Source organism: Bos javanicus, chromosome 3 (assembly GCF_032452875.1).
Source record: "Bos javanicus breed banteng chromosome 3, ARS-OSU_banteng_1.0, whole genome shotgun sequence".
Classification (NCBI taxonomy): Eukaryota; Metazoa; Chordata; class Mammalia; order Artiodactyla; family Bovidae; genus Bos; species Bos javanicus.
The window spans coordinates 35249510-35276688 of NC_083870.1; the positions used below are offsets into that span (position 1 = coordinate 35249510).

General features: G+C 40.0%; 1 protein-coding gene across 2 annotated transcripts in view; it reads left to right on the plus strand.

Annotated features, from left to right (window-relative positions):
* The first annotated feature begins 8229 nt into the window (after window positions 1-8229).
* The window catches only part of LOC133244189 (mitochondrial adenyl nucleotide antiporter SLC25A24-like), a 92953-nt gene continuing 74003 nt past the window's right edge, over window positions 8230-27179 (plus strand). The window contains exons 1-2 of one of the 2 annotated variants that reach the window (XM_061411003.1): window positions 8230-9193; window positions 25373-25499. In XM_061411003.1, coding sequence (XP_061266987.1) covers window positions 9014-9193; window positions 25373-25499 — 307 coding nt within the window. In that variant the 5' untranslated portion in view covers window positions 8230-9013. The remainder of the gene's footprint in view (window positions 9194-25372; window positions 25500-27179) is intronic. The other variant, XM_061411004.1, reaches the window with a different exon arrangement.

A 27179-nucleotide genomic window follows, 5' to 3' on the forward strand; every position in this document is an offset into this window, starting at 1 on the left:
AAAATATAGAGATGGAATTGCTGGATTATATACTATTTGTTCAATTTATGAGAAACTAGCAAACTGTCTTTTTGCTTGTTCTATTTTACATTCCTACCAGCTACCCAAAATCACTACAGATGGTGATTGCAGCCATAAAATTAAAAGACGCTTACTTCTTGGGAGGAAAGTTATGACCAACCTAGACAGCATATTAAAAAGCAGAGACATTACTTTGTCAACAAAGATCCGTCTAGTTAAGGCTATGATTTTTCCAGTGGTCATGTATGGATGTGAGAGTTGGAAAGAAAACTGAGCGCTGAAGAATTGATGCTTTTGAACTGTGGTGTTGGGGAAGACTCTTGAGAGTCCCTTGGACTGCAAGGAGATCCAACCGGTCCATCCTAAAGGAGATCAGTCCTGGGTGTTCATTGGAAGGACTGATGTTGAAGCTGAAACTCCAATACTTAGGCCACCTGATGCGAGGAGCTAACTCATTTGAAAAGACCCTGATGCTGGGAAAGATTGAAGGCAGGAGGAGAAGGGGATGACAGAGGATGAGATGGTTGGATGGCATCACCGACTCAATGGACATGAGTTTGAGTTAACTCTGGGAGTTGGTGATGGACAGGGAGGCCTGGCGTGCTGCGGTTCATGGGGTCGCAAAGAGTCGGACGTGACTGAGCGACTGAACTGAGCTGAACTGAAGCAGCTACATACTAGAGTTTCAGTTGTTCTATAAACTCAGCACTACTTGATAGTGTTTTTAATTTTATCCATTCTAGAGTGGTATCTCATTGTGGTTTTAATTTGTATTTCTATAATGTGTAAGGTTTTTTGAGCATTTTACAAATAAGTCATTCACATATCTTCTTTTGTGAAATGTTTGTTCAGGCCTTTTGCTCATTAAAAAAAAAATTGGGTTTTTTGGTAATATTTTAAGTGTTCTTAAGTACTGTAGATAAAAGTATTGAAATATTTTCTCCCAAACTCTGTCTTGCCTATTTTCATAACAATATCTTTTCAAGACACAGTTTCAAGGTTTTTTGTTTTTTGTTTTTTTTTTTCCTTTATGGATATCCTATTCTAGTACTATTTGTTGAAAAGACTATCCTTTCCTCATGGAATTGTTGAAAATAATTTAATTATACATGTGTAGGTTTATTTCTGATCTCTGAAACTTATTCTTTTTCAAAATAGTTTTAGTAATTCAACATCCTTTGCATTTCCACATAAATTTTAGAATCAGCTTATCAGTTTGTATAAACAAGCCTGTTAGGAATTAGTTTAGGATCACATTAAATCTCTAAATCAAATTGTAGAGAATCAACTCAGTCTATGAGCCTTTCAGTCTATCAAGATGATATATCTTTCCATTTATTTAGGTATTCTTTAATTCAAAAATACTTTCACTTTTGGATGGTGCACATATTTAACTAAATTTATTACTAAGTGTTTCAGTTTTGATGCTGTTTAAATGTTATTAAATTTTATTTTCCAATTATTATTATATATATAGAAATAGAACTTTTTATATTGACTTGTTTTTGGAAACTTTGCTAAATTCATTTATCAATTCAAAGAGTTGTTTTGTACATTCCTTGTGATTATTTGTGTAAATGATCATGCCATCTGCAAATAAGCAAAGTTTGACTTGCTTCTTTGAAATATGTGTTTTTCTCTTTTTCTTACCTCACTGCACTGGATAGAACATCCAGTACAGCATTGAATAGAAGGGGTGAGAACATTCTTACCCAGTCATTTTGTCTTAGTGGGAGAAAACATTTAGTCTTTCACCATTAAGTATGAATGATAGCTTTAGTTTTACATAGCTTGTTATTCAAGTTTACTGTTTCTTCTTTTGCCAGCTTTAAAAATATGTCTTTCAAGGAATGTTTCCATTTCATCTAAGTTGTCAAATTTATTGCCATAGAGGAGTTCATAATGTTCTCTATTATTTTAGTATGTATAGAATTTGTAGTGATGTTTTCTTTTCAAAAAATATTTTATTGAAGTATGGTTGACTTACAATGTTTCAGGTGTACAGCAAGGTGATCCAGTTATACAAATACACACCTATTATTTTTGAAATTATTTTCCATCATAGGTTATTACTATAGCTCCCTATGCTATACAGTAAACTTTGCTTGCTTGTTGCATATCTATTTTTAAATTAGAAATCTAGCATTCTATTCATACTAAGTCAAACAAGTAGAATCAAAATGTCATAATTTTTTTAGTTAGGCAAAAGTTCTTAAGATTTGAAAAATAGGCAATGCAAAGAATGTTCAAACTACTGTACAGTTGCACTCATTTCACATGCTTCAAAGTAACTCTCAAAATTCTCTAAGCTAGGCTTCAAGACAGTATGTGAACTGAGAACTTCCAGATGTTCAAGCTGGATTTAGAAAAGGCAGAGGAACCAGAGATCAAATTGCCAACATCCATTGGCTCATAGAAAAAGCAAGAGAGTTCCAGAAAAGCATCTTCTGCTTCATTGACTACACTAAAGCCTTTGACTGTGTGGATCACAACAAACTGTGGAAAATTCTTAAAGAGATGGGAATATCAGACCACCTTACCTGCCTCCTGAAAAACCTGTATGCAGATCAAGAAGCAACAGTTAGAACTGGACATGGAACAATGGATGAGTTCCGCATCAGGAAAGGAGTTTGTCAAGGCTGTGTACTGTCACCCTGCTTATTTAACTTACAGAGTATATCATGTGAAATGCCAGGCTGGATGAAGCACAAGCTGGAATCAAGATTTCTGGGAGAAATATCAATATCAATAACCTCAGATATGTAGATGACACCACCCTTATGGCAGAAAGCGAAGAGGAACTAAAGAGCCTCTTGATGAAAGTGAAAGAGGAGAATGAAAAAGTTGGCTTAAAACTCAACATTCCGAAAACTAAGATCATGGCAACTGGTCCCATCACTTCATAGCAAATAGACTTGGATACAATGGAAACAGTGACAGAATTTATTTTCCTGAGCTCCAGAATCACAGCAGATAGTGACTGCAGCCATGAAATTAAAATAATTTAATTTTTTTTCTCCTTGGAAGAAAAGCTATGACAAGCACAGACAGCATATTATAAAACAGACATTACTTTGCCAACAAAGGTCTGCCCAGTCAAAGCTATGGTTTTTCCAGGAGTCATCTATGGATGTGAGAATTGGATCATAAAGGAGGCTAAGTGTTGAAGAATTGATGCTTTTGAACTGTGGTGTTGGAGAAGACTCTTGAGAGTCCCTTGGACTGCAAAATTATCAAAGCAGTCAATCCTAAAGGAAATCAAGAAAGGACAGATGCAGAAGCCGAAACTCCAATACTTTGGCCATCTGATGTGAAGAACTGGCTCATTGGAAAAGACCCTGATGCTGGGAAAGATTGAAGACAGGAGGCAGGGGGACAACAGAGGACAAGATGGTTAGATGGCATTATGAACTCAATGGATATGAGTTTGAGCAAGCTCCAGGAGATGGTGAAGGACAGGGAAGGCTGGCATTCTGCAGTCCATGGGGTCGCAAAGATTCGGACATGACTGAGGGACTGAACAACAACAATACATGTTGTGTGTGTTTGTGTGTGTGTGTGTTTAAAAAGCTTTTCTACTACATTTGGTAAAGTCTTGAGAAAGAACATCAAAAGCAAAAAAAGAGAGATGGAGAAATTGGAGAACATAAACTAAATGAAATGGGAGCACTGAATATGCAATAGAGAAAGTGAAACAAACTAGGTAAAAGATCATCGTAAGTCTAATTGTTTTTCAACAAGAATGCTCATTAGAGACATTATCTGGCACTCTGGAGAAAATGCCATACCTGAGAATTTGTATTTTTCAAGAAATTTCAAGATAATTCTGATATGCATCTGGATTTTAAAAAGTGATTAAAAGTTTTTCTATTAGATCCTAGTTTTGGTGATATAGAGTTCTCTTGTTTTTCTGTTGACCAATCATGATACAATGGTTAAGTGAAAAATAGTTACATAATCACAATAGTAAAAGATGTTTATCAGTTTTCACAATCAATAACGAGACAAAAAAAAAAGATGATTATAATTGCAAGCCATAATGGGAACATAATTAACTCAACAATATAAAATAATTACATACAATTTGGGAGGGGAGGCTAAGCAAAGTGATGTGGTAAGTGGAACTGTATATATGCATATGTTTTCATTTACACAGCCAGTCTATGTCTTTGGTTGGTGCATTTAATCCATTTACATTTAAGGTAATTATTGATATGTATGATCCTATTACCATTTTCTTAATTGTTTGGGGTTTATTTTCTGTAGGTCTTTTCCTCTAGTGTTTTCTGCCTAGAGAAGTTCCTTTAGCATTTGTTGTAAAGCTAGTTTTGTGGTGCTGAATTCTCCTAACTTTTGCTTGTCTGGAAAGCTTTTGATTTCTCCATCATATCTGAATGAGAATCTTGCTGAATTAGCATAGTCTTGGCTGTAGGTTCTTCTCTTTTATCACTTTAAATATATCATGCCATTCCCTTCTGGCTTTGTAGTTTCTGTTGAGAAATCAGCTGATAATCTGATGGGAGTTCCCTTGTATGTTATTTGTCATTTTTCCCTTGTTGCTTTTAATGTTTTATCTCTTGTCTTTAATTTTTGTCAGTGTGTTTACTATGTGTCTTGGTGTGTTCCTCCTTGGGTTTAGCCTTCCTGGGAGTCTCTGTGCTTTCTGGACTTGGTTGATTATTTCCTTTCCCATGTTAGGGAAATTTTCAGCTATTATCTCTTCAAATATTTTCTCAGGTCCTTTCTCTCTCTCTTCTCTTTCTGGGGCCCCTATAATGTGAATGTTGGCACATTTAGTGTTGTCTCAGAGGTCTCTTAGGCTGGCTTCATTTCATTTCATTCTTTTTTCTATATTCTGTTCTGTGGCAGTGATTGCCACTATTTTGTCATCCAGGTCATTTATCCATTCTTCTCCCTCAGTTATTCTGCTATTGATTCCTTCTAGTGTATTGTTCATCTGTTTGTTTGTTTTTTAGTCCTTCTAGGTCATTGGTAAACATTTCTTGTATCTTCTCAATCTTTGCCTCCATTCTTTTCCGAAGATCCTGGATCATCTTCACTATCATTATTCGGAATTCTTTTGCTGGAAGGCTGCCTATCTCCAGTTCCTTTAGTTGTTTTCCTGGGATTTTTATCTTGTCCCTTCATCTAGGACATAACTTTTTACTTTTTCATTGTGATTAACTTTCTGTAATATGGTTTTTGTTTTAGCTGCTGTGAGACTGTGCTTCTTGCTTCTTCTGTCTGCCCTCTGATGGATGAGGCTGAGAGGCTTGTGTAAGCTTCCTGATGGGAGGGACAGATGATTGGAAAAACTGAGTCTTGCTCTGGTGGGCAGGGCCTTGCTCAGTGAAGCTTTAATCCAATTATCTGCTGATGTGTGGGGTTTGCACTCTCTCCCTGGTAGTTGTTTGGGACAACTACCCAGGGACCTGGGTAGACCCAGACCTGGAGTCTACAGGCTCTGTGGTAGGGTTAATGGCGAACTACAAGAGGGTTTATGCCAAGGGGGACCTTCCAGTACCCCCATCCCCACGCCTCCACAGGAAGCCCTGCAACACTAGCTGGTAGTTTTGGTTCAGTCTCCTGTGGGGTCACTGCTCCTCTACTCTGGGTCTTGGTGCATGTAAAATTTTGTTTGTGCCCCCCAAGACCAGAGTCTCTGTTTCACCTAATCCTCTGGAAGTCCTTTAATCAAATTCTGCTGGTGCTCAAGGATAGATTCCCTGGGGATTCCCAGTCCCTTTGTCAGATCTCCAGACTGGGAAGCTTGATGTGGGGTTCAGAAACTTCACAGTAGTGTGAGAACTTCTTTGGTATTATTGTTCTTCAGTCTGTGGGTCATCCACCTGGCGGGTATGGGATTTGATTTTATTGTGTTTGCACCCCTACTACCATCTTGCTGTGGCTTCTTTGTTTTTGGACATGGGGTATCTTTTTTGGTGGGTTCCAGCATTCTCCTGTCAATGGTTGTTCAACAGCTAGTTGCAATTTTGGTGCTCTTGCAGGAGGAGATGAGTGCATGTCCTTTTATTCTGCCATCTTGAACCAGAAGCTGATGTTTTCTTGATATTGGTAATATTTTTTCTTTATTGGTCTAGTTGAGGTTTATCAATTTTATTAATTTTTTCCATGAAAATAGTTTTTAATTTTACCAATTTTCTTTATTGTCTTTTATTTCATTGATTTCAAATCTTTAAAATCCTTCTTGCTACTTATTTGGCATTAATTTGCTCTTCTTTTTATAATTTCTTAAAGTAGAACCTTAGTCACATATTTAAATTTTTCTTGTTTTCTAACACAAACATGTAAAGATATAATGTTAATCTAGACACTAGTTTAGCTGTATTCTACATGTTTTGATATGCTTTCATTATCATTCAGTTCAAAATATATTCTGATTTTTCCTGTGATTTCTTCTTTGACCCATGTGTTATTTAGAAGTAAATCATTTAATTGCCAAGTGTTTGTGTAGTCTTCACTATCTTTTTGTGATTGATTCCTAATTTAATTTTATTGTGATCAAAGAAATACTCTGTGATTTCAGTCATTTAAGTTATTGACTTGCTTTATGGCCCAGCATATGATCTTCCTTAGTCTTTCAGCTTTACATGTGCAGTTGAAAATAATGTTGATCATATTACTGAAGTATTTTATACCCTATTGACAGTTTCCTCATTCTATCATTTGGCTCTAATTGTGGATGTATCATTTTCACTTTGCAGTCTGTCCATTTTTACTTTATGTAATTTCAAGCTTTGTTATTAGCTACAAATACCTTATGATTGTTATACTATCTTGGTGAATAAACCCTCCTAAGATTATAAAATGTCTTTGTTGTCTTGAAGTCTTCTTTGGTTAATATTAATATAGCTACCCCAGCTTCCTCAAGATTAGTGTTTTCAAGTATTTCCTTGTCCATCCATTTACTTTTAACCTATTTGTATCTTTCTATTTCAGTTTTTTAGAAAGTATATAGTTGGGTCTTGTTTGCTGTGCCTTTTTATTGAAGCATATAGAATAATTATTGACATGGTTTTAAGTCCTACTTCTTTCTTGTTTTGCTTATCTCAACTGTTCTTTTTCTTTTTCCCCCTCTTACATTCTTTTGTATTAATTCAGTGTTTTTTGGTATTCTATTTTATCTCTTCTATTGGTTTATTAGCTATACTTCCATGTTTTTTTTCAACGGTTGCTCTAGAGTTTCTAGATGCAGTTTTAAATGTATGCTAAGTCGCTTCAGTCATGTCTGACTGTTTGCAACCCTATGGACTGTAGCCTGCCAGGCTCCTCTGTCAATGGGGATTCTCCAGGCAGAATACTGGAGTGGGTTGCCAGGTCCTCCTCCATTTAAATGTATACTACCTCACATATAATGTGAGAACCTTCTAGTAGTATACTTCTATGACCCCTCTCCCATCCTTTTTCCTATTGCTGTCGTGTATTTTACTTCTACATAAGTTCCACAATATATTCTGTTTTTGGCAGTTAATTGTCTCTTAAAGAAAAAGTGCTTAATATTTACATATGCCTATTACTTATAATATTTTCTAAAAGCTTTATTAATAGCCTTATGTTTATTAATTCCTAAATCTCATTCATTTAAATAACATGTATTTTATCATTTGTAGTCACATCTCAGTTATCTTTATTTATATATGCTTTATATCTAATATAAAGCATATGTTTATTAGGTTGAATTTTATTTCTTTACACACCTAGAGCACACTAGATGGTGAGCTGCTATGAGAGCAGATTCAATGTTCTTTACTTTTATATCTTTAACACTTATTAATAACAAATGGTATAAAAACTGATGGAATAAATAACATCTCAAACTGTTATTTTGAAAAATAAGTGAATTTTATTCTGTGGTCTGTGGAATTTTACAAGAAAACTTAACACTGGTGGGCTTGTCATTAGATTATGCCATTGACTTTCAAAGGATATGACTAGGGATTGAGGATGCAAAGCTTCAATGCAACAAATTACAGAACTAGGTTTTTACCTACTCCCTCAACTCTATCTACTGCAATTCTGTAGAGCCTCAACTGTAGATGATTTCAGGCTCTTTTTGTGGGAGGCTGTAAGAGAGTATAAGGAATGGCAGAAATAGGCGATGTTCCCGAAGACAAAGTAAAAAGTTAAATACTTCAGAATGGAGGGCGTGGTCAGCAGTGTCTTAAACAGAACTGGGATTAAGTAAAGCAAGCATTTTCGTGTCCTCTGGATTCTGTGACGAGGAAGTTCAGTGAGGTAGATGGTGGTAGCTGAGATGAGACTGCAGTGGATCCAGGAGAAAAGTGGGAGGTGAAAGGAGACAGGTTCTTGGAAACAACCGCAGGTTCCCAGGGAGGGGAAGAGAGAGACAGAGACGAAGGCTGCTAGGGGGAGGACTACCTTCTTTAGCTCTACCTCCGCTGGGTCAGCGGGGTCCCGACTGCAAAGCTATGACCTACGCGGTGGCACTGGGCGCTCTCAGCAGACGTGCAGGTCGAGCAACTCACTGACCCGCTGCCCCAGGTGCACTGAGTTTGCCGGGAAGATCCTGGACGCCGGAGCGCTCTTTAGATGCCGCCCCCGGGGAGCAACGCCTTCCTCCCTCCAAAGGGAGGCGTTCTTCCTCCCTCCCAAGCTCTCCTCAGCTCGTGGTCGACTTAGGCTTGGAAGGTCCCGGACGCTGCGTTTGGCGCCTCAGCTTCCAACTTCTGAGGGCGGACGCTCCCGCGGAGTCCCGGCCAGGGCCTCCCGCACGAGGCTCTTCAAGCGACGCCCGAGAGCCACTGGCGCGGACCCTCTCGCCTCAGGCGGCTGAGAACCGTGGCGGCTTGAGTCGGGCGGTTGCGGCAGCCCGGCTGACCGCGCGGACCCTGAGCAGCTGCGGCGTCTAGGAAGCGGCAGGTGGCGTGGCTGCCGGCGGGACGCCCTCCCTGGGGCCAGGAGGAGAGGCGGCCTGCGGTCCCCGCCGTCGCGGGGCAGCGCCGGCCGGACCATGCTGCGCTGGCTGCGGGTCTTCGTGCTGCCCGCGTCGAGCTGCCACACCGACGAGGAAGACTACTCACACTACAAGAACCTTTTCCAAGACCTGGACCACAACGGGGACGGGGTGGTGGACATCTTGGAGCTCCAAGAGGGCCTGAAAAACTGGAACCCCTCTTTCGCCCGGGAGAAGGTGAGTGGCCCCGCCTGTCCGGAGAGGTGCTGGGCAGAAGGTAAAGATGTTACTGGACCAGGATTCTTGGGTTTCCCTAATCAATAAAAATTAGTAAGAGGTCAGTCAGGAAATTCAGGCAAGGCTTTATTGGGGCCACTGCTGCAACAGGGGATAGTGAAAACAAGTAACAGTTTTCCTTGCTTGCTCCCAGAGAAGGGAGCAAGCTGATTCCTGCTACGGGGTTAGGGTAGGAATATGTTCAGGCATCAGGCAGGAGGGGTGGCTTAGGTGGTTTGCCCACCCCATTGGCAGGGGGGCCTGTGCAGTATCTCTGGTTTTGCTCTAGGCTCTTCAGAAGTGGCGGTTGGGTTTTTCATCTTTTTGTACTTTGTCCATAATTTGTCCCAGTGTGCATCCACTTAGTTATTTTTAATGCCTTATAGTTTTTTTTTTTTGTATTTTGTTGCTCCAGGAGATGTTTGTCCAGGAAAATGCAAGCACTTCTGCAAAGGGTCCCAGGCCCTATCCTGTCTCAAATCCAGACTTGCCCTTTCCAGAGATGCTCCCAAGGGTCCTGGGTGGGCATAATTTCCCTGAGCCTCTCAGGAGGGAGAAGGCAGCCCAAGAAAAACACCTTCTCCATCTTCTTAAAGTGATCACTTTGAACAAACACCAGAGCCTTCTCTTGGGGTTTTTGGAAGATGCTAAGTGGGTTTCTGGTGACTCATTCACCATTTACTGAACTGGCACAGAATTTCACAGGCTTCATTAGCCTTTGCGAATGCAGGAGTCAAAGACATTATCTTTTCTGTAGTCATTTACCGCCCACGATTCGTGCTTTCAGAGTTTTCTTCTAATGATAAGCACACCGGGGTTCCCAGAGCTGCAATCCCATACCAAAGACCGAGGGGGAGTCAGACCTTGATCCATGGGATTATACTTCAGCTGATTGTTTTAGTACCTTGCCTAAATTATGGATGCCTTTCTTCTCTAGATAAATCTTGACTTGATTATTTAAAAACTGTTTAGGTGGAAGTTTCAGAATACCAAGAGAAAACAATCATTTTATTTCCAGTGCAAAATAGTCTTCTGATATTAACCTATTTGTTCAGCTCTCTACCAGTGAGATATGTGTGTGTGTGTGTGTGTGTGTGTGTGTGTGTGTATGTATTAGAGTTCCAAATGGTTCCCATGGCTCAGAAGTTCCTTGAGTTCTATACTCCAAAAATGTATTGCTCTGGTTTGATTATCTCATCTGAATCCTATATCCTCCCACTCTGCTTAGTCTTTTCAGATTGATGCCAAGAAGCCATCTCCTTGACTTTATTTTTCTTTTGTCCCTGGATCCTGTCTCTTAGGACAGTCTCCGGTAAGCCAGAATTCTAGGACCCTGTACCTCAGTCTGTCAAGTGTGTTAGGCTTCTGCTTACCTGAGAAGGGATATCAGAGAATAAACCTTAGAGAGAGGTATGAATCAGAGAGGAGTGGTAGGAATATAGGAACATAAACATGAATACTGCTTTGGTATGTACCCTGTGTCTTTGAAAATGGTATGCCACTCATGAAAGGTATTACCTTTAAGCCCTCACTTGGAAGAACACCACTTACTTGTTCTGTCTGTACAGCAGGCCAGCAGCTTCTGGTTAGTGCTTTATGTGATAGGCCTGATGGGTCCTGTTATCATTATATGGCCCCTTTGGAGCATAATAGGACATTTGGTCCAATGCAGTATACTCTATATACACATGTTGTGAAATCAAACACCCTTGACTGTTGGATTGTCCTGCCAGCTGAGGCTTTGCAGGCAAGTAAGGCAAACGCATACTTAGAATGTGTCAATTCCTGTGAAGATGAAACACTGTACCTTTCAGGGTAGAATAGCTTCAGGGTAATGGACTTGCTGCTCAGTGGCTGGTAGGTTCCCTGAAAGGATGATGTTATGTCTGTGCTTCGGTCTCTGATGGCAGTAGGTTGGGCATTTGGAAGCATCAGTAGCAATATTAGGCTTGGAAAGTGGAACCCATACTGATGGATATGCATCCATGAAAGAAAAGAAAGAAAAAAAGTTTAGTCCCTCAGTCGTGTCTGACTCTTTGCGACCCCATGGACTGTAGCCTACCAACCTCCTCTGTCCATGGGATTTTCCAGGCAAGAGTACTGGAGTGGGGTGCCATTTCCTTCTCCAGAGGATCTTCCCAACCCAGGGATCGAATGCAGGCCTCCCACATTGTAGGCAGACGTTTTACCGTCTGAGCCACCAGGGAAGTCCTATGCATCCGTGCCTCTATGGATGGCGTCTATCTCCACCACCATGGCTGTTCCATCCCTGCGTCTACTGTGTCAGCACTGCTGTTCATATGTCAGCTGATGAGAGTCTGGCTGACTTCAGCTGGCTGGGTCACTGTATCTGCTTGGTTATTTTATACCTCTTCCACAGTAGCAACTGTACAAAATGAAAATATTTTTACTTTGTTTTCACTCCCATAGATCCATCCTCATGCATATTCCCCAGACCTCTGTGTCTCTGATCTTTTAATCTTTTTCTTGCCAGGCTACTGATCATCCAAACAAGCTACTCATCACTGTCCACAAGCCTCTATACATTGTTATTTCTGTCCACTTCTCTTTCTACATAAAGTGAATGATCAGGTACACAACTTGACATTCTTCTCTCTTTCCCCTTATTGCTGTCTTTCTGGACTGTTCTTGAATGGTATTATAATGCACATCAAGCCATTTTCGATTTGCATTCGCATACACTGAAACCCATCCAAGGACCAAGCTCATCCTTTTTCCACCTTTGTTGGCTGGTAGTAATGAACTTCCATGTATTTATAGGAATGAGTTTAAGGAGAGGTGATGGTATAACAGTGGTGAAGCTTGGAGATCTGAACCATTCTTTGTTTTGTTTGCACTCTGGTTCTGCTTGTGCTTGATCTCAGATGTTCTGTTCCGTTATGGAGATTGCTCCTGGACTCACCAAAACTTATGACTTGGTGAGTCTGATAGAATCCAACTCGTGATAGTCAACCATGGCTGTGTGTTCATTTAAATTTAATTTTGTTATTATTTTTTAACATCTTTTTTTTATGTTTATGTTTATTTTGGCTGTGCTAGGTCTTCACTGCTGCGTGGGCTTTTCTCTAGTTGCAGCGAGTGGGGCTACGCTCTAGTTGTGGTGCGCAGGCTTCTCGTTGCAGTGGCTTCTCTTGTTGCAGAGCACGGGCTCTAGGGCCCCGGGCTCTGGTAGTTGCAGTTCCTGGGCTCTAGAGCACAGGCTGAATAGTTGTGGTGCCTGGACTCAGTTGCTCTGTGGCATGTGGGCTCCTCCTTCCTGGTCCAGGGATCAAACCCATGTCTCCTGCATTGGCAGGCAAATTCTTCATCACCGAGCCACCAGGGAAGCCCTGGGTAATCATTTAAAGTCCCATATTTAAGGACTCTGTTTCTATCAGGGTCCCGTAGCATGTCAGGAGCTGTTGCAGTTTTCTCCTGCAGACTCTCCTTTGGGGGCACACTATAAACTTCTCATAATATCTTTTCATACTTCTGATACTTTCAATACCATAGAGTCTGCTGGTCAGGTGACCCAAGAGGCAGGGCCACTTACTCTATAGCTAGGACATGTTGAAGAGCTCTTGCCCATCATGGTCCCCATAGAATGCTGTTAGCCTTTCCTAGTTCTCAAAAGTGAGTCAGAGCAGTTTTCTCAATTTTGAAATACATTACCTCCAGAACTCAGAAGCCTCAGATGCTGGTTTCCTTCTTAGGGAGGTATGAGACTCAGTCATTTCCCCTTTATTTTGGTGGTGGTGGTGGGACATATCCTGACATACCCCAGACCACTGGTTTTGGAAATACTTAATTGGTGTGGTAGACCCCTGAATCTTTATTGACTTTATTATTTCTCATTCTCTGGAGGCATATTTCTTACCAACTGCTGCTGCTGCTAAGTCGCTTCAGTCGTGTCCAATTCTGTGTGACCCCGTAGATGGCAGCCCACCAGGCTCTGCTGTCCCTGGGATTTTCCAGGCAAGAGTACTGGAGTGGATTGCCGTTGCCTTCTCTGATATCTTACCAAGGCTTCCAACATATTGCTACTTATTGTTTACCAAGTCCATTTAACATGTTTTCATCAATATAGAGGACCAGCATGAAGTTCTATGAATGTGTAGTTGGACCAGATCCCTTTATGACAGAAGGTGGGAGACTTAAATGTATTTATTGCCCATCTGATGTGAATGTCAACTGCTTCTGGTTATCTTTCTTGGTAAATGGAAAACAGTACATTCGTCAGATCAATGGCCGTATGCTATGTCCTTGAGGCTGTGTTAATCTGCTCTACTAAATATCACATCTGGATCTAGAGCTGCAGTTGACTTGTCTGCTACTTGGTTGAGTTTGAAGTCGCCCACTGTCATCCTCCTCCTGCCTAGCTTTTGTAGGGCTTATACTAGTGAATTAAGTGGTGGGGACCACCATCCCTGAATTTCTTAGTAAGTCTTTAGGGATAGTACTAATCTCTATTAGGAAGTGATATTGTTTTTTTCCAATTTTTGAAATTGTGATAAAAATTCATGTATTATAAAATTTAGCATCTTAAACCACTTTTAAGTGTACAGTTCAGTGGTATTAAATCAGTTCAGTTCACTCAGTTGTGTCTGACTCTCTGTGACCCCATAGACTGCAGCATGCCAGGCTTCCCTGTCCATCACCAACTCCTGGAGCTTACTCAAACTCATGTCCAATCAAGTTGGTGATGCCATCCAACCATCTCATCCTCTGTAGTCTTTCTCCTCCTGCCTTCAGTCTTTCCCCACATCAGGCTCTTTTCTGATGAGTCAGTTCTTTGCATCAGGTGGCCAAAGTATTGGAGTTTCTGCTTCAGCATCAGTCCTTCCAATGAATATTCAGGACTGATTTCCTTTAGGTCGGACTGGTTGGATCTCCTTGCAGTCTAAGGGACTCTTCAAGCGTCTTCTCCAACACTACCATTCAAAGCATCAATTCTTCGGTGTTCAGCTTTCTTTACAGTCCAATTCTCACATCCATATATGACTACTGGAAAAACTATAACTTTGACTAGACCTTTGTTGGCAAAGTAATGTCTCTGCTTTTAAATATGTTGTCTAGGTTGGTCGTAGCTTTTATTCCAAGGAACAAGCGTCTTTTAATTTCATGGCTGCAGTCACCATCTGCAGTGATTTTGGAGCCCCCCAAAAATAAAGTTTCTCACTGTTTCCATTGTTTCCCCATCTATTTGCCATGAAGTGATGGGACCAGATGCCATGATCTCAGTTTTCTGAATGTTGAATTTTAAGCCAACGTTTTCACTCTCATCTTTCACTTTCATTAAGAGGCTTTTTAGTTCTTCTTCACTTTCTGCAATAGGGTGATGTCATCTGCATAACTGAGGTTATTGATATTTCTCCCGACAGTCTTGATTCTAGCTTGTGTTTCATCCAGCCTGGCATTTCATATGATGTACTTTGCATATGTTAAATAAACAGGGTGACAATATGCAGCCTTGATGTACTCCTTTCCCCATTTGGAACCAGTCTGTTGTTCTATGTTGAGTTCTAACTGTTGCTTCTTGACCTGCATACAGATTTCTCAGGAGGCAGGTAAGGTGGTCTGATATTCCCATCTCTTTAAGAATTTTCCACATTTTGTTGTGATCCACACAGTCAAAGGCTTTGGCGTAGTCAGTGAAGCAGAAGTAGATATTTTTCTGGAGCTCTCTTGCTTTTTCTATGATCCAATTGATATTGGCAATTTGATCTCTGGTTCCTCTGCCTTTACTAAATCCAGCTTGAACATCTGGAAGTTCGCAATTCACGTACTGTTCAAGTCTGATTTGGAGGATTTTGAGGATTACTTTGCTAGCACGTGAGGTGAGTGCAATTTCCTTTCTTTGGGATTGGAATGAAAATCTACCTTTTCTAGTCCTGTGGCCACTGCTGAGTTTTCCAAATTTGCTGGCATATTGAGTGCAGCACTTTCACAGCATCATCTTTTAGGATTTGAAATAGTTCAAGTGGAATTCCATCACGTCCACTAACTTTGTTTGTAGTGATGCTTTCTAAGGCCCACTTAACTTTGCATTCCAGGATGTCTGGCTGTAGGTGAGTGATCACACTGTTGCAGAAACCAGTAATTGAGAAACCAAGCAGCACACTCAGAAAGTTGGAGAACTCAGGTTTATTATGCCTGCAGGCCCAGGGGAGTTAACACTCCGAGCTCTGAGCCCCGAACGAAGGGGTTACAGAGTTTCTATAGACAGACTATAGTGGGCAACGTTAGCTGCTAATAGCCTGGTTTAAACTAAGGGATTTCATGAGCGCAGGAACAGCAGTCAAGACAGGAAGGGGATGCCTGACCTTTACAGGGACAGGAAATGTTTAAGCAGGTTTGCAGGGGCTGGGCAATTGCAAAGAGCAGGACAAGGGTGAGTGAGATAAGCTCCAGTTCCTAGTATTGTAAGTCCCCACTTTCTGAGACTACATGACCTATGTGATCCAGACTTTGTAAGGAGCAAGCTGACTTACAGAGGCAGAATGAGCAGAAGGCTATGTAAATTTTTTTTCCTCTTCAATACCATCGTGGTTATCTGGGTCATGAAGATCTTTTTTTGTATAGTTCTGTGTATTCTTGCCACCTCTTCTTAATATCTTCTGCTTCTGTTAGGTCCATACCATTTCTGTCCTTTATTGTGCCCATCTTTGTATGAAATGTTCCCTTGGTAGCTATAATTTTCTTGAAGAGATCTCTAGTCTTTCCCATTCCATTGTTTTCCTCTGTTACTTTGCATTGTGCATCGATCACTGAGGAAAGCTTTCTTATCTGTCTTTGCTGTTCTTTGGAACTCTGCATTCAAATGGGTATAAAATACATTTTTATATTTTCAGTTCAGTCGCTCAGTTGTGTCTGACTCTTTGAGACCCCATGAGCCGTGCACACCAGGCCTCCCTGTCCATCACCAACTGCCTGAGTTCACCCAAACTCATGTCCATTGAGTCGGTGATGCCATCTAACCATCTCATCCTCTGTCATCCCCTTTTCCTCCTGCCCTCAATCTTTCCCAGCATCAGGGTTATTTCAAATGAGTCAGCTCTTCACATCAGGTGGTCAAAGTATTGGAGTTTCAGCTTCAACATCAGTCCTTCCAATGAACACCCAGGACTGATCTCCTTTAGGATGGACTGGTTGGATCTCCTTGCAGTCCAAGGGACTCTCAAGAGTCTTCTCCAACACCACAGTCCAAAAGCATCCATTCTTTGGCACTCAGCTTTCTTTCTAGTCCAACTCTCACATCCATACATGACTACTGAAAAAACCATAGCCTTGATTAGACAGACCTTTGTTGACAAAGTAATGTCTCTGCTTCTTTATATACTCTCTAGGTTGGCCATAACTTTTCTTCCAAGGAGTAAGCATCTTTTAATTTCATGGCTGCAGTCACCATCTGCAGTGATTTTGGAGCCCCCCAAAATAAAGTCACTCAATGTTTCACTGTTTCCCCATCTATTTGCCATGAAGTGATGGGACCAGATGCCATGATCTTAGTTTTCTGATGTTGAGCTTTAAGCCAACTTTTTCACTCTCCTCTTTTGCTTTCATCAAGAGGCTCTTTAGTTCTTTGCTTTCTGCCATGAGGGTGGTGTCATCTGCATATCTGAGGTTATTGATATTTCTCCTGGCAATCTTGATTCCAGCCTATGCTTCCTCCAGCCCAGCGTTTCTCATGATGTACTCTGCATATAAGTTAAATAAGCAGGGTGACAATGTACAGCTTTGATATACTCCTTTTCCAGTCCATGGAACCAGTCTGTTGTTCCATGTCCAGTTCTAACTGTTGCTGCCTGACCTGCATACAGGTTTCTACAGAGGCAGGTCAGGTGGTCTGGTATTCTCATCTCTTTCAGAATTTTCCATAGTTTATTGTGATCCACACAGTCAAAGGCTCTGGCATAGTCAATAAAGCAGAAATAGATGTTTTTCTGGAACTCTCTTGCTTTTTCCATGATCCAGCAAATGTTGGCAATTTGATCTCTGGTTCCTCTGCCTTTTCTAAATCCACCTGAACATCTGGAAGTCCACGGTTCATGTATTGCTGAAGCCTGGCTTGGAGAATTTTGAGCATTACTTTACTAGCATGTGAGATGAGTGCAATTGTGCGGTAGTTTGAGCATTCTTTGTCATTGCCTTTCTTTGGGATTGGAATGAAAACTGACCTTTTCCAGCCCTGTGGCCACTGCTGAGTTTTCCAACTTTGCTGACATATTGAGTGCAGCACTTTCACAGCATCATCTTTTAGCATTTGAAATAGCTCAACTGGAATTCCATCACTTCCACTAGCTTTGTCCATGTTTGTATTTAATTTTTATATTGAATACATTTAATATTTAATTATATTAAATGCATTTAATAATAATATTCATTTATGCAGTTATCACCACTATCCATCTCAGGAACTCTTTCACCTTTAAAATGGAAATTCTATACCCATTAAACAGTAACTCCTCATTCCCTCCTTCTTCCTGGCCTTGAAAGTCACCATTCTATTTTTTGTCCCTATGATTCTGACGACTCTGTGTATCTCATGGAAGTGGAATCATACAATGTTTGTCGTTGTGTGACTGACTGACTTCACTTAGGATAATATCCTCACCATCCATCCACATATGTTCCCTGGTGGCTCAGCTGGTAAAGAATCTGCCTGCAAAGTGGGAGACCTGGATTTGATTCCTGGGTTGGGAAGATCCTCTGGAAAAGGGAACAGCTACCCACTCCAGTATTCTGGCCTACAGAATTCCATGGACTGTATAGTCTGTGGGGTCGCAAAGAGTCGGACACAACTGAGTGACTTTCACTTCACTTCCCTCCATGTTGTAGCATATGTTAGAATCTTTCCTTTTTAAGGCTGATTAATATTCCATGGTATGTATATACCCCATTTTTGGCATTGTATTATTCTCAGCCTTTCATTGTTTTTCTCTAGTGCAGTGATGCTTCCATCAACATCCATCCAATTATAGTTTTTATAATTAGCCAGTGCATTCTCTTCCCATCCCAGTTAATCGTCTACCACCAGAGATGGTGTTTCATGTGCAGTCAGCTTCCTAAGACCATTTGTGGTACCAGCTGCCATAGGTTGTATTCCATGAGAACTGCCTCTACTACTCAGATTCATTCTTGAGAAGTTTATTGGGAAGTGCTCCTAGGGACAGTACCTGAGAGGGCTGGTGGAAGCAGGACTGGACAGAAGGAGAAGTTGAACTGTGATGGAATTACAACAGAGGTTTCAGACAATTCAAGAGGAACTCTGAATCTTAAGAGTTCCTTGGGAGCCAATGTGAGTCAAATATCTCAAGGAGGGAGTTATTACATAGGCCCTTAAGAATTGTCGTATCTTGGGGCTTTCCTGGTTGCCCAGTGGTTATGAATCCACCATGCAGTATGGGGACTGTGGGTTTGATCCCTGGTCACGGAACTAAGATCCTACATGCTGTGGAGCAACTAAGCCTATGCACTGCAACTAGAGAGTCTAAAAGATCAAAGATCTCTCGCAGCCAAATAAAGAAACAAATAAATATTTAAAAAAAAGAGTTGTCCCATCTTGAGGCAGGAAGACCAGGCCTTTGTTACCTGTCCCCTGCCTCCTTCACTCCCTCCCCATTTTTGAACGTGGGTTGCTCCTAGGGAATGACTTTAGGCAAGGTGAATCTTTTCAGCCCAGGGTGACATAAAGAGAGGGACTCAACTGAGAGCTGTCTGTTAATACTGACAGCTACTGTCAGTCCTGAGGGGGATTGGTGGGCAGTGCACTATAGAATATACTACAGTGATAAATTTTGAAAGTAATGCTGATAGGATTCATTGGTTAATTGGATTTGTACTGTGAGGTATAAGAGGAAGTCAAGAATGACTCCAGTATTTTCAATTTGAAAAAATGAATGGATAATGGTTTTATCCATTTTTAGCTGTTTGCTAAAATCAGGCGGAATTGGAGAGTAGTGAGGTAGGATAAGTGGTTAATAAAGAGTTCTTAGTGTGGACATTGGAGGTTTCTTTTAAACATCCAAGTGGATATATCTAATAGTAGTTTTGTATTTGAGCCTGAATCTCTGAGGAGATGTCAGGGTTAGAGATGTATATCATCAGCATTATATATGCAAAGCTTTAATATTGGATGAGATCCCCTAGAAGGTGTATATAGAGAAGTGGTCTGAGGACTGAGCCCTGGATCACTGTAACATTTTGAGATCAGGAAGAGCCAATGTACAACTCTGAAAAGCAGCACTTAATAAAGTGAAAGGAAATCAGGAGTGTGTGAGCTCTTGGGAGCCAATGTGAGTCAAATATCTCAAGGAGGGAGTTATTACATAGGACCAAGAGGTCTGCTAAGAAGTCTTATAAGGTGAAGACTGATTTTAACTAAGGGATTTGTCAAGATGGAGGAAGTTTGTAACCTCGAGCAATTTCATGTAGGTGTGTACCTTGTTGTTGGTTGTATCTCTGAGGAATGTGTGAGGACCAGGATGCTATGATAGACATGCTAGACATCAGGAGCGGGGTACAACACAGAGAGCACTCTAAGCTGGGGCTTTGGTCCCTATATTATATCCTTCTCTGATGAGGAAAGCTGTGCTGGATTATACAGTGTTTTTTTTTTTTTTTTTCTGCTTCAAATGCTGAACGACCAACAAATAGTCGACATTGAGTTCTTCGGTAACTTCTCATGTAGTTGTAAGAAGATGAGCTTCAATGATCCTCTCAGTTGGTCACTGTCAACTTCCAATGGCCAGCCACTGTGTTCCTCATCTTTAAGGCTCTCATCTCCTTTGCAAACTTCTTGAACCACCACTGCGCTGTATGTTCATTAGCAATTCCTGGGCCAAATGCATTGTTGATGTTGCAAGTTGTTTCTGCTGCCTTATGACTCATTTTGAACTCTTAATAAGAAAATGGTTTGAATTTGCTTTTTGTCTAATATCATTTCCCTGGTCTGAAATGAACATAAAATATGCACCAGAATCATACAACTGAGCGACCAGCACTTTCACTTTTTCTTTTTTTTCCCACTTTTTCAATAATAAAATATAGAACAATTATAACAATATACTGTAATAAAAGTTATGAGAATGCGATTGTTAATTATTGTGCTTAGTCGCTCAGACATGTCCAACTTTTTGTGACCCCACAGACTGTAGCCTGCTGGGTTCCTCTGTCCATGAGGATTCTCCAGGCAAGAATACTGGAGTAGGTTGCCATGCCCTCCTCCAGGGGATCTTCCCAAGCCAGGGATCGAACCAGGTCTCCTGCATTGCAGGTGGATTCTTTACCACCTGAGCCACCAGGGAAGCCCTGCTAAGAGAGATGCAAATCAAAGCTATAATAAGGTATCACCTCATACCAGTCAGAATGACCATCATCAAAAAGTCTATAAATAATAAATACTGGAAAGAGTGTGGAGAAAAGGGAACCATCCTACACTGTTAAATTGGTGGACTACTATATAAAACAGTACAACGTTTCCTTAAAAAACTAAAAATAGAGTTATGATCCAGCAACCCCACTCCAGGGCATATATCTGGGAAAGACAAAAACTCTAATTTGAAAAGACATATGCACCTCAGTGTTCATGGAAGAACTATTTACAAAAGCTAGAACATGGAAGTAACCTTAGTGTCAATCAACAGATGAATGGATAAAGAGGATATGGTACATATATAATGGAATATTACTCAAACACAAAATGAATGAAATACGCCATTTGCAACAACATAGATGGACCATGGGCTTCCCCATGTCTCAATGGTAAAGAATCCACCTGCAGTGCAGGAAAAGCAGAAGATGCAGATTTGATCCCTGGGTTGGAAAGATCCCCTGGAGGAGGAAATAGCAACCCACTCCAGTATTCTTGCCTGGGAAATCCCATGGACAGAGGAGCCTGGCAGGCTACGTCCATGAGGTCACTAAAGAGTTGGACACAACTGAGCAACTGAGGACAGCACAGATGGACCTAGAGATTATCATACTAAGTGAAGTAAGTTATTATCATACTAAGCAGAGAAAAAACAAATATTATGTGGTATCACTTATATATGGAATCTAAAAATAATAATACAGGTGAACTTATTTGGAAAACAGAAGCAGACTCACAGACAGAAAACAAACTTATGGCTACCAAAGGGGAAAATTCGGGGGCGGGGGTGGATAGATTAGGAGTATGGGATTAAAGCCTTTGACTGTGTGGATCACAATAAACTGGAAAATTCTGAAAGAGATGGGAATACCAGACCACCTGACCTGCCTTTTGAGAAATTTGTATGCAGGTCAGGAAGCAACAGTTAGATCTGGACATGGAACAGACTGGTTCCAAATAGGAAAAGGAGTACATCAAGGCTGTATATTGTCACCCTGCTTATTTAACTTATATGCAGAGTACATCATGAGAAATGCTGGGCTGGAAGAAGCACAAGCTGGAATCAAGATTGCCGGGAGAAATATCAATAACTTCAGATATGCAGATGACACCACCCTTATGGCAGAAAGTGAAGAGGAACTAAAAAGCCTCTTGATGAAGGTGAAAGAGGAGAGTGAAAAAGTTGGCTTAAAACTCAACATTCAGAAAATGAAGATCATGGCATCTGGTCCCATCACTTGATGGGAAATAGATGGGGAAACAGTGGAAACAGTGTCAGACTTTATTTTTTGGGCTCCAAAATCACTGCAGATGGTGACTGCAGCCATGTAAAAGACGCTTACTCCTTGGAAGAAAAGTTATGACCAACCTAGACAGCATATTGAAAAGCAGAGACATTACTTTTCCAACAAAGGTCCGTCTAGTCAAGGCTATGGTTTTTCCAGTGGTCATGTATGGATGTGAGAGTTGAATTGTGAAGAAAGCTGAGTGACAAAGAATTGATGCTTTTGAACTGGGGTGTTGGAGAAGACTCTTGAGAGTCCCTTGGACTGCAAGGAGATCCAACCAGTCCATTCTGAAGGAGATCAGCCCTGGGATTTCTTTGGAAGGAATGATGCTAAAGCTGCAACTCCAGTACTTTGGCCACCTCATGCAAAGAGTTGACTCATTGGAAAAGACTCTGATGCTTGGAGGGATTGGGGGCAGGAGGAGAAGGGGATGACAGAGGATGAGATGGCTGGATGGCATCGCTGACTCGATGGACGTGAGTCTAAGTGAACTCCGGGAGATGGTGATGGACAGGGAGGCCTGGCATGTTGCAATTCATGGGATCGCAAAGAGTCGGACATGACTGAGCGACTGAACTGAACTGATGGGATATTAATAGTTACATACCATTATATATAAAACAGATAAACAGGATTTATTTATTTAGCACAGGATCTGTATTTAATATCCTGTAATACCTCTAATGGAAAAGTATCTAAAGCTACATACGTGAAACTAACACAATATTGTAAATCGAGTATAATTAAATAATGTCAAATAAAGTTATTAATATGGTCTTTCTCTCAGAATATTGTACTGTACAATTTAATGCTTTTTCTGTCTTAACTAAGCACTTACCACATTCTGTGGCCATAACTTTTGTGGTTTAAGGTGTGACAGCAAAACTGGTGTGAATTTCTTTTTCCTTCTTCACAATTTTACTGATAGAAAATTCATTCATACGGTAGATCTTGGCAACCTCAGTATACAGTTTTTTTTCTTCCTTATCAGTCAAGAACTTTCCCATTTTTACTTAAAGGAAGAATTTTATGGCTTCTCTTGGACATATCCAAATTTTCAGCATTACCACTCTTGTGTTTTGGGGCCAAAAGTAAAGTAAGTGTTATTCGAACCCAAGAACTGTGATACTATGACAGGCAACATGATAATCTAGATTGATGGCTAGTAAGTGAATAAGGAGTGGGATATCTGGGCAAAGGGATAATTCACATCCTGGTCAGGATGGAACCTGATGGAATGAGATTTCATCACACTACTCAGAATGGTGCTTAATCTAAACCTTATTATTTCTGGAATTTTTCACTTAATATTTTCAGACTATGGGTGACCATGTGTAACAAAGTTGAAAAATATCAATAACCTCAGATATGCAGATGATGCCACTCTAATGGCAGAAAGTGAAGAGGAACTAAAGAGCTTCTTGATGAGGGTGAAAGAGGAGAGTGAAAAAGCCGGCTTGAAACTTAACATTAAAAAAGCTAAGCTCATGGCAACCCGTGTCATCACTTCATGGCAAATAGAAGGGAAAAAAGTAGAAACAGTGACAGATTTTATTTTCTTGGGCTCCAAAATCCCTGTGGATGGTGACTGCAGCCATGAAATTAAGACACTTGCTCCTTGGAAGGAAAGCTATGACAAACCTAGACAATGTTTTAATAAGCAGAGAAATCACTTTGCTGACAAAGGTGCATATAGTCAAAGCTATGGTTTTTCCAGTAGTCATGTACAGATATGACAGTTGAACCACAAAGAAGACTGAACACTGAAGGATTGATGCTTTCAAATTATGGTGCTGGACAAGACTGTTGAGATTCCCTTAGACTGCAAGGAGACTAAACCAGTCTATCCTAAAGGAAATCAACCCTGAATATTCATTGGAAGGACTGATGCTGAAGCCTCAAATACTTCGGCCACCTGATGCAAAGAGCCAACTCATTGGAAAAGACCTTGATGCCGGGGAAGATCAAAGGCACAAGGAGAAAGCGGCAGCGGAAGATAAGCTGGTTCAGTAGCATCACTGACTCAATGGACATGAATTTGAGCAAACTCTAGGAGATAGTGGAGGACAGAGGAGCCTGGCGTGCTGCAGTCCATGGGACTGCAGAGCGTGGGACATGAATTAGTGACTGAACAACAACTGAAAGTGCAGAAGGTGGGGAAGGGGTTGCTACTATTCTTGGACTTTTTTAAAGTTGGGAAGTACTGAGACATATTGGCTCCAAACAGATATTTCAATGATGTAATCAGGAGGGTTGGAAGACAATTAAATATGAATAATTTTCTCACTGTGATTTAATGTTAATATTGTTTCCATGTAAGCCCCATATATCATCCCACTTACTGGGAAATACTACCTACAGAATTAATTTGGAATCCATTTTGTGACATGTAAGTTCTCATGATCTCTCCCCTGCCTACCTTATCTCCTACTTTTCTCCCTTGCATTTTGTCCTTAGCAAATTAGAACTATTTAGGGTTGTTATAATGATTAAATGAGATTGTATATATAAAGTGCTTAAAAGGAAGTGCTCAATAAATATTAGCTGTTATCATTATCATCATTACTGTATTTTTTCTAACTAATATATGTTCTGCTTGCTTACAAATACTGTCACATATTCTTGGAATGCCCTGTCCCATTGGTCTGCCTAGCTAATGCCAATTATTCTTTGTAGTTCTCAGTTCAAGTCCTCTCCCTCTGTGAAGACTCTCCTGAATCCTCCCACACTCCATTGTACCTTGAATACATTCCCATCACATCACCTAACAAATTCTCTTTTATTATGTGAATGGTCTCTACTAGTCTGTAATTTCCTTCAGGGCAGAGACTGCATCTTCCTGTCTTTTAATCCCTACCGCATAGTGCATTGCCCAGTTCACAGTATTAATTCAACAAATGTAGATTAAGGACCTTGGTATGCCATACTCTATGCTGGGCATTTATGGTACAAAGATGAATAAGACATGATCTATGCCTTTGAGATAGGAAACTCCTAGAAATATATATGATAATGCATTTTAAAATTATTCATTTTTTGTTCAAAAAAGCAGAGCACCTTAGTGAGGTTTGAACATATACTCTTCATAAAGCTACATCTCAAATCATAATCTGTGGGTCATATTGGAATCTCACATATTTTATCCCATTGAGTTTAATGGAGTGTGAGGTCTCTGATCGCAAAGACTATATACCTTACTTACTATCTTTATTCCCTCAAGGTATATGGCATTCATTTTTTACCTTAAGTAAACACTTACTTACATGTACGACTCATAATTATTTGAAATGAGTTTTGACTTCAGTATTGAACAAATTAAAAATCACCGAATGTATTTAACTTTGTAGCTGTGACTGAAAAACTAGGACAATGAATGTGGGTAGAAATCGTAATTAGTATGAGTGAAATGTGCCAATGTTAACATGGTATAGTAGCTTTACTTGCTATATATCTCTGTAATGAGTTTCTTCTTTCTTATAGGATATTTATAAAACTGTAGATACCAATGCTGATTCCGGATTGAACTTTGAAGATTTTATGCGCTACGTTAAAGACCACGAGAGAAAAATGACGCTGGCATTTAATAGTCTGGACAAAAATAATGATGGTGTGTGTGTGTGTTTTATCCACAGTTAGATTAACATGAATAATAACTGTGAATACTAAAGGATGTTTTTACTAGCTTTTAACTTACTCCCACTATCAAATACTCAATTATATCTATTACTTGTCTTGTGGTAATTTTTTAATTTCTAAGAGTAATATGTGAATGATATTTATTAGTATTAAAATGTCTGTGGGGTTAGTCATATCTTTAATAAAATTGTTTTTTGTCTTCTGAATTTAAAATTTCTTGGCTTAATAAGTAGACCTCTTCACTTTTTTGCAATATATGAGCTAAAAGTATCATGGTGATTAAAATCATTAACATTTGTTGTTTTCTAGCTGACTTTGAAAATATTTCAGTTGTAGGAAAGTTAGTTAACACAGAGAGATAACAGATAGAAAGAAACAGTTACCTGTGACCTTGCTGTCTAGAGATCAGGCTTAACATTTTAATATATTTTTATATTTCCTTTTAGACTTTTTGTTTCTATCTCTTTCTTGGTCTTTTTCTCTTTAAGTGAAATTGTGGTCACACTGTATGTATAGTTTGATGTCCTACTTTTTTTGTTTAATGTCAGTGTAAGCATTTCACTTCATTTAATGTTCTTTGCAAGCACAGTTTTTAATGACTTTGAAATATTCAGTTGGTGAGTAGATGTATCTAATCAATCCCATATTTTTAAACATTTAGAATGTTTCCAGTCTTTTATACATACAATCAATATCCATGCTGATTTGCAGAGGAAAGGAATACTCGTATTTTGTTACAAATCCTTAAATCAAAGAGACTAAATGTAAAAGTAGAATACCATTTCTGCATTCACATATGGCTAATTCATCATGGGTAATTAGAAATTAAGTATACTTTATTTATGAGACATATTAATTTTAAAATTTTGTGAAGTCGAATTTTTTAATTGAAAAATCCTAAGTATACCAGAAAAGATGTTTTAAGGATTTCATTGATGAATTCTTTGTAAGACAAAGTGTAACCTGAATGTTACAAGCTTTAGTGACCTATAAGCACAGAAGTGGTTGTATTTCCCTTAATATCCAAACCATAGGTTTCAAGCTTCCATTTACCTTCCAGGAGAAAGTTTAGGCCTTTGCGGGCCCTCCTACTTAAATAGTATCCGGAAGCTTTAGAAGTACTACTCATTCATATCTATGAATTAGACCTGGTCATCATTTGCTGTTGATCTAAGACTGATAGTTCTATTCTTGTGCTCTTCTGGAATTTCATTCCATTATTGATGATTACCACCATGATCGTCATTTGTAAGCTGAAAATGCACTGTATCATAATCAGTGAAAGTGGGAAACCCCTAGTAAAAAATGTATTACTATCGTCTCTGAAAATCAGTGCTTACAGCTCTTGGTAATAATAGAAAATACTCTTTTTGAGGCTAGATGGCCATCCAAAGTAATGTAATGATATAGCAATATAGATCTTTTAATTTCTGCCTTGACTGGTCAAACTGGAACATCACAGGCAAGTCCTGAAGTGGCACCATTCTGGAAGAGCTCTTGTCTGAATTCCTACTGGCTTCTTTTGTTTTTAGCATCTGAGCCGTGACAGTAGGTGTGAAGCTCTACTGTGGCTACCAGAGCTGCCGCCCACCTGCACTGCAGAGTGCAGGCCCTAGCAGACCTGCAGAGGCCCTGTTCTGATTGAGGCGCC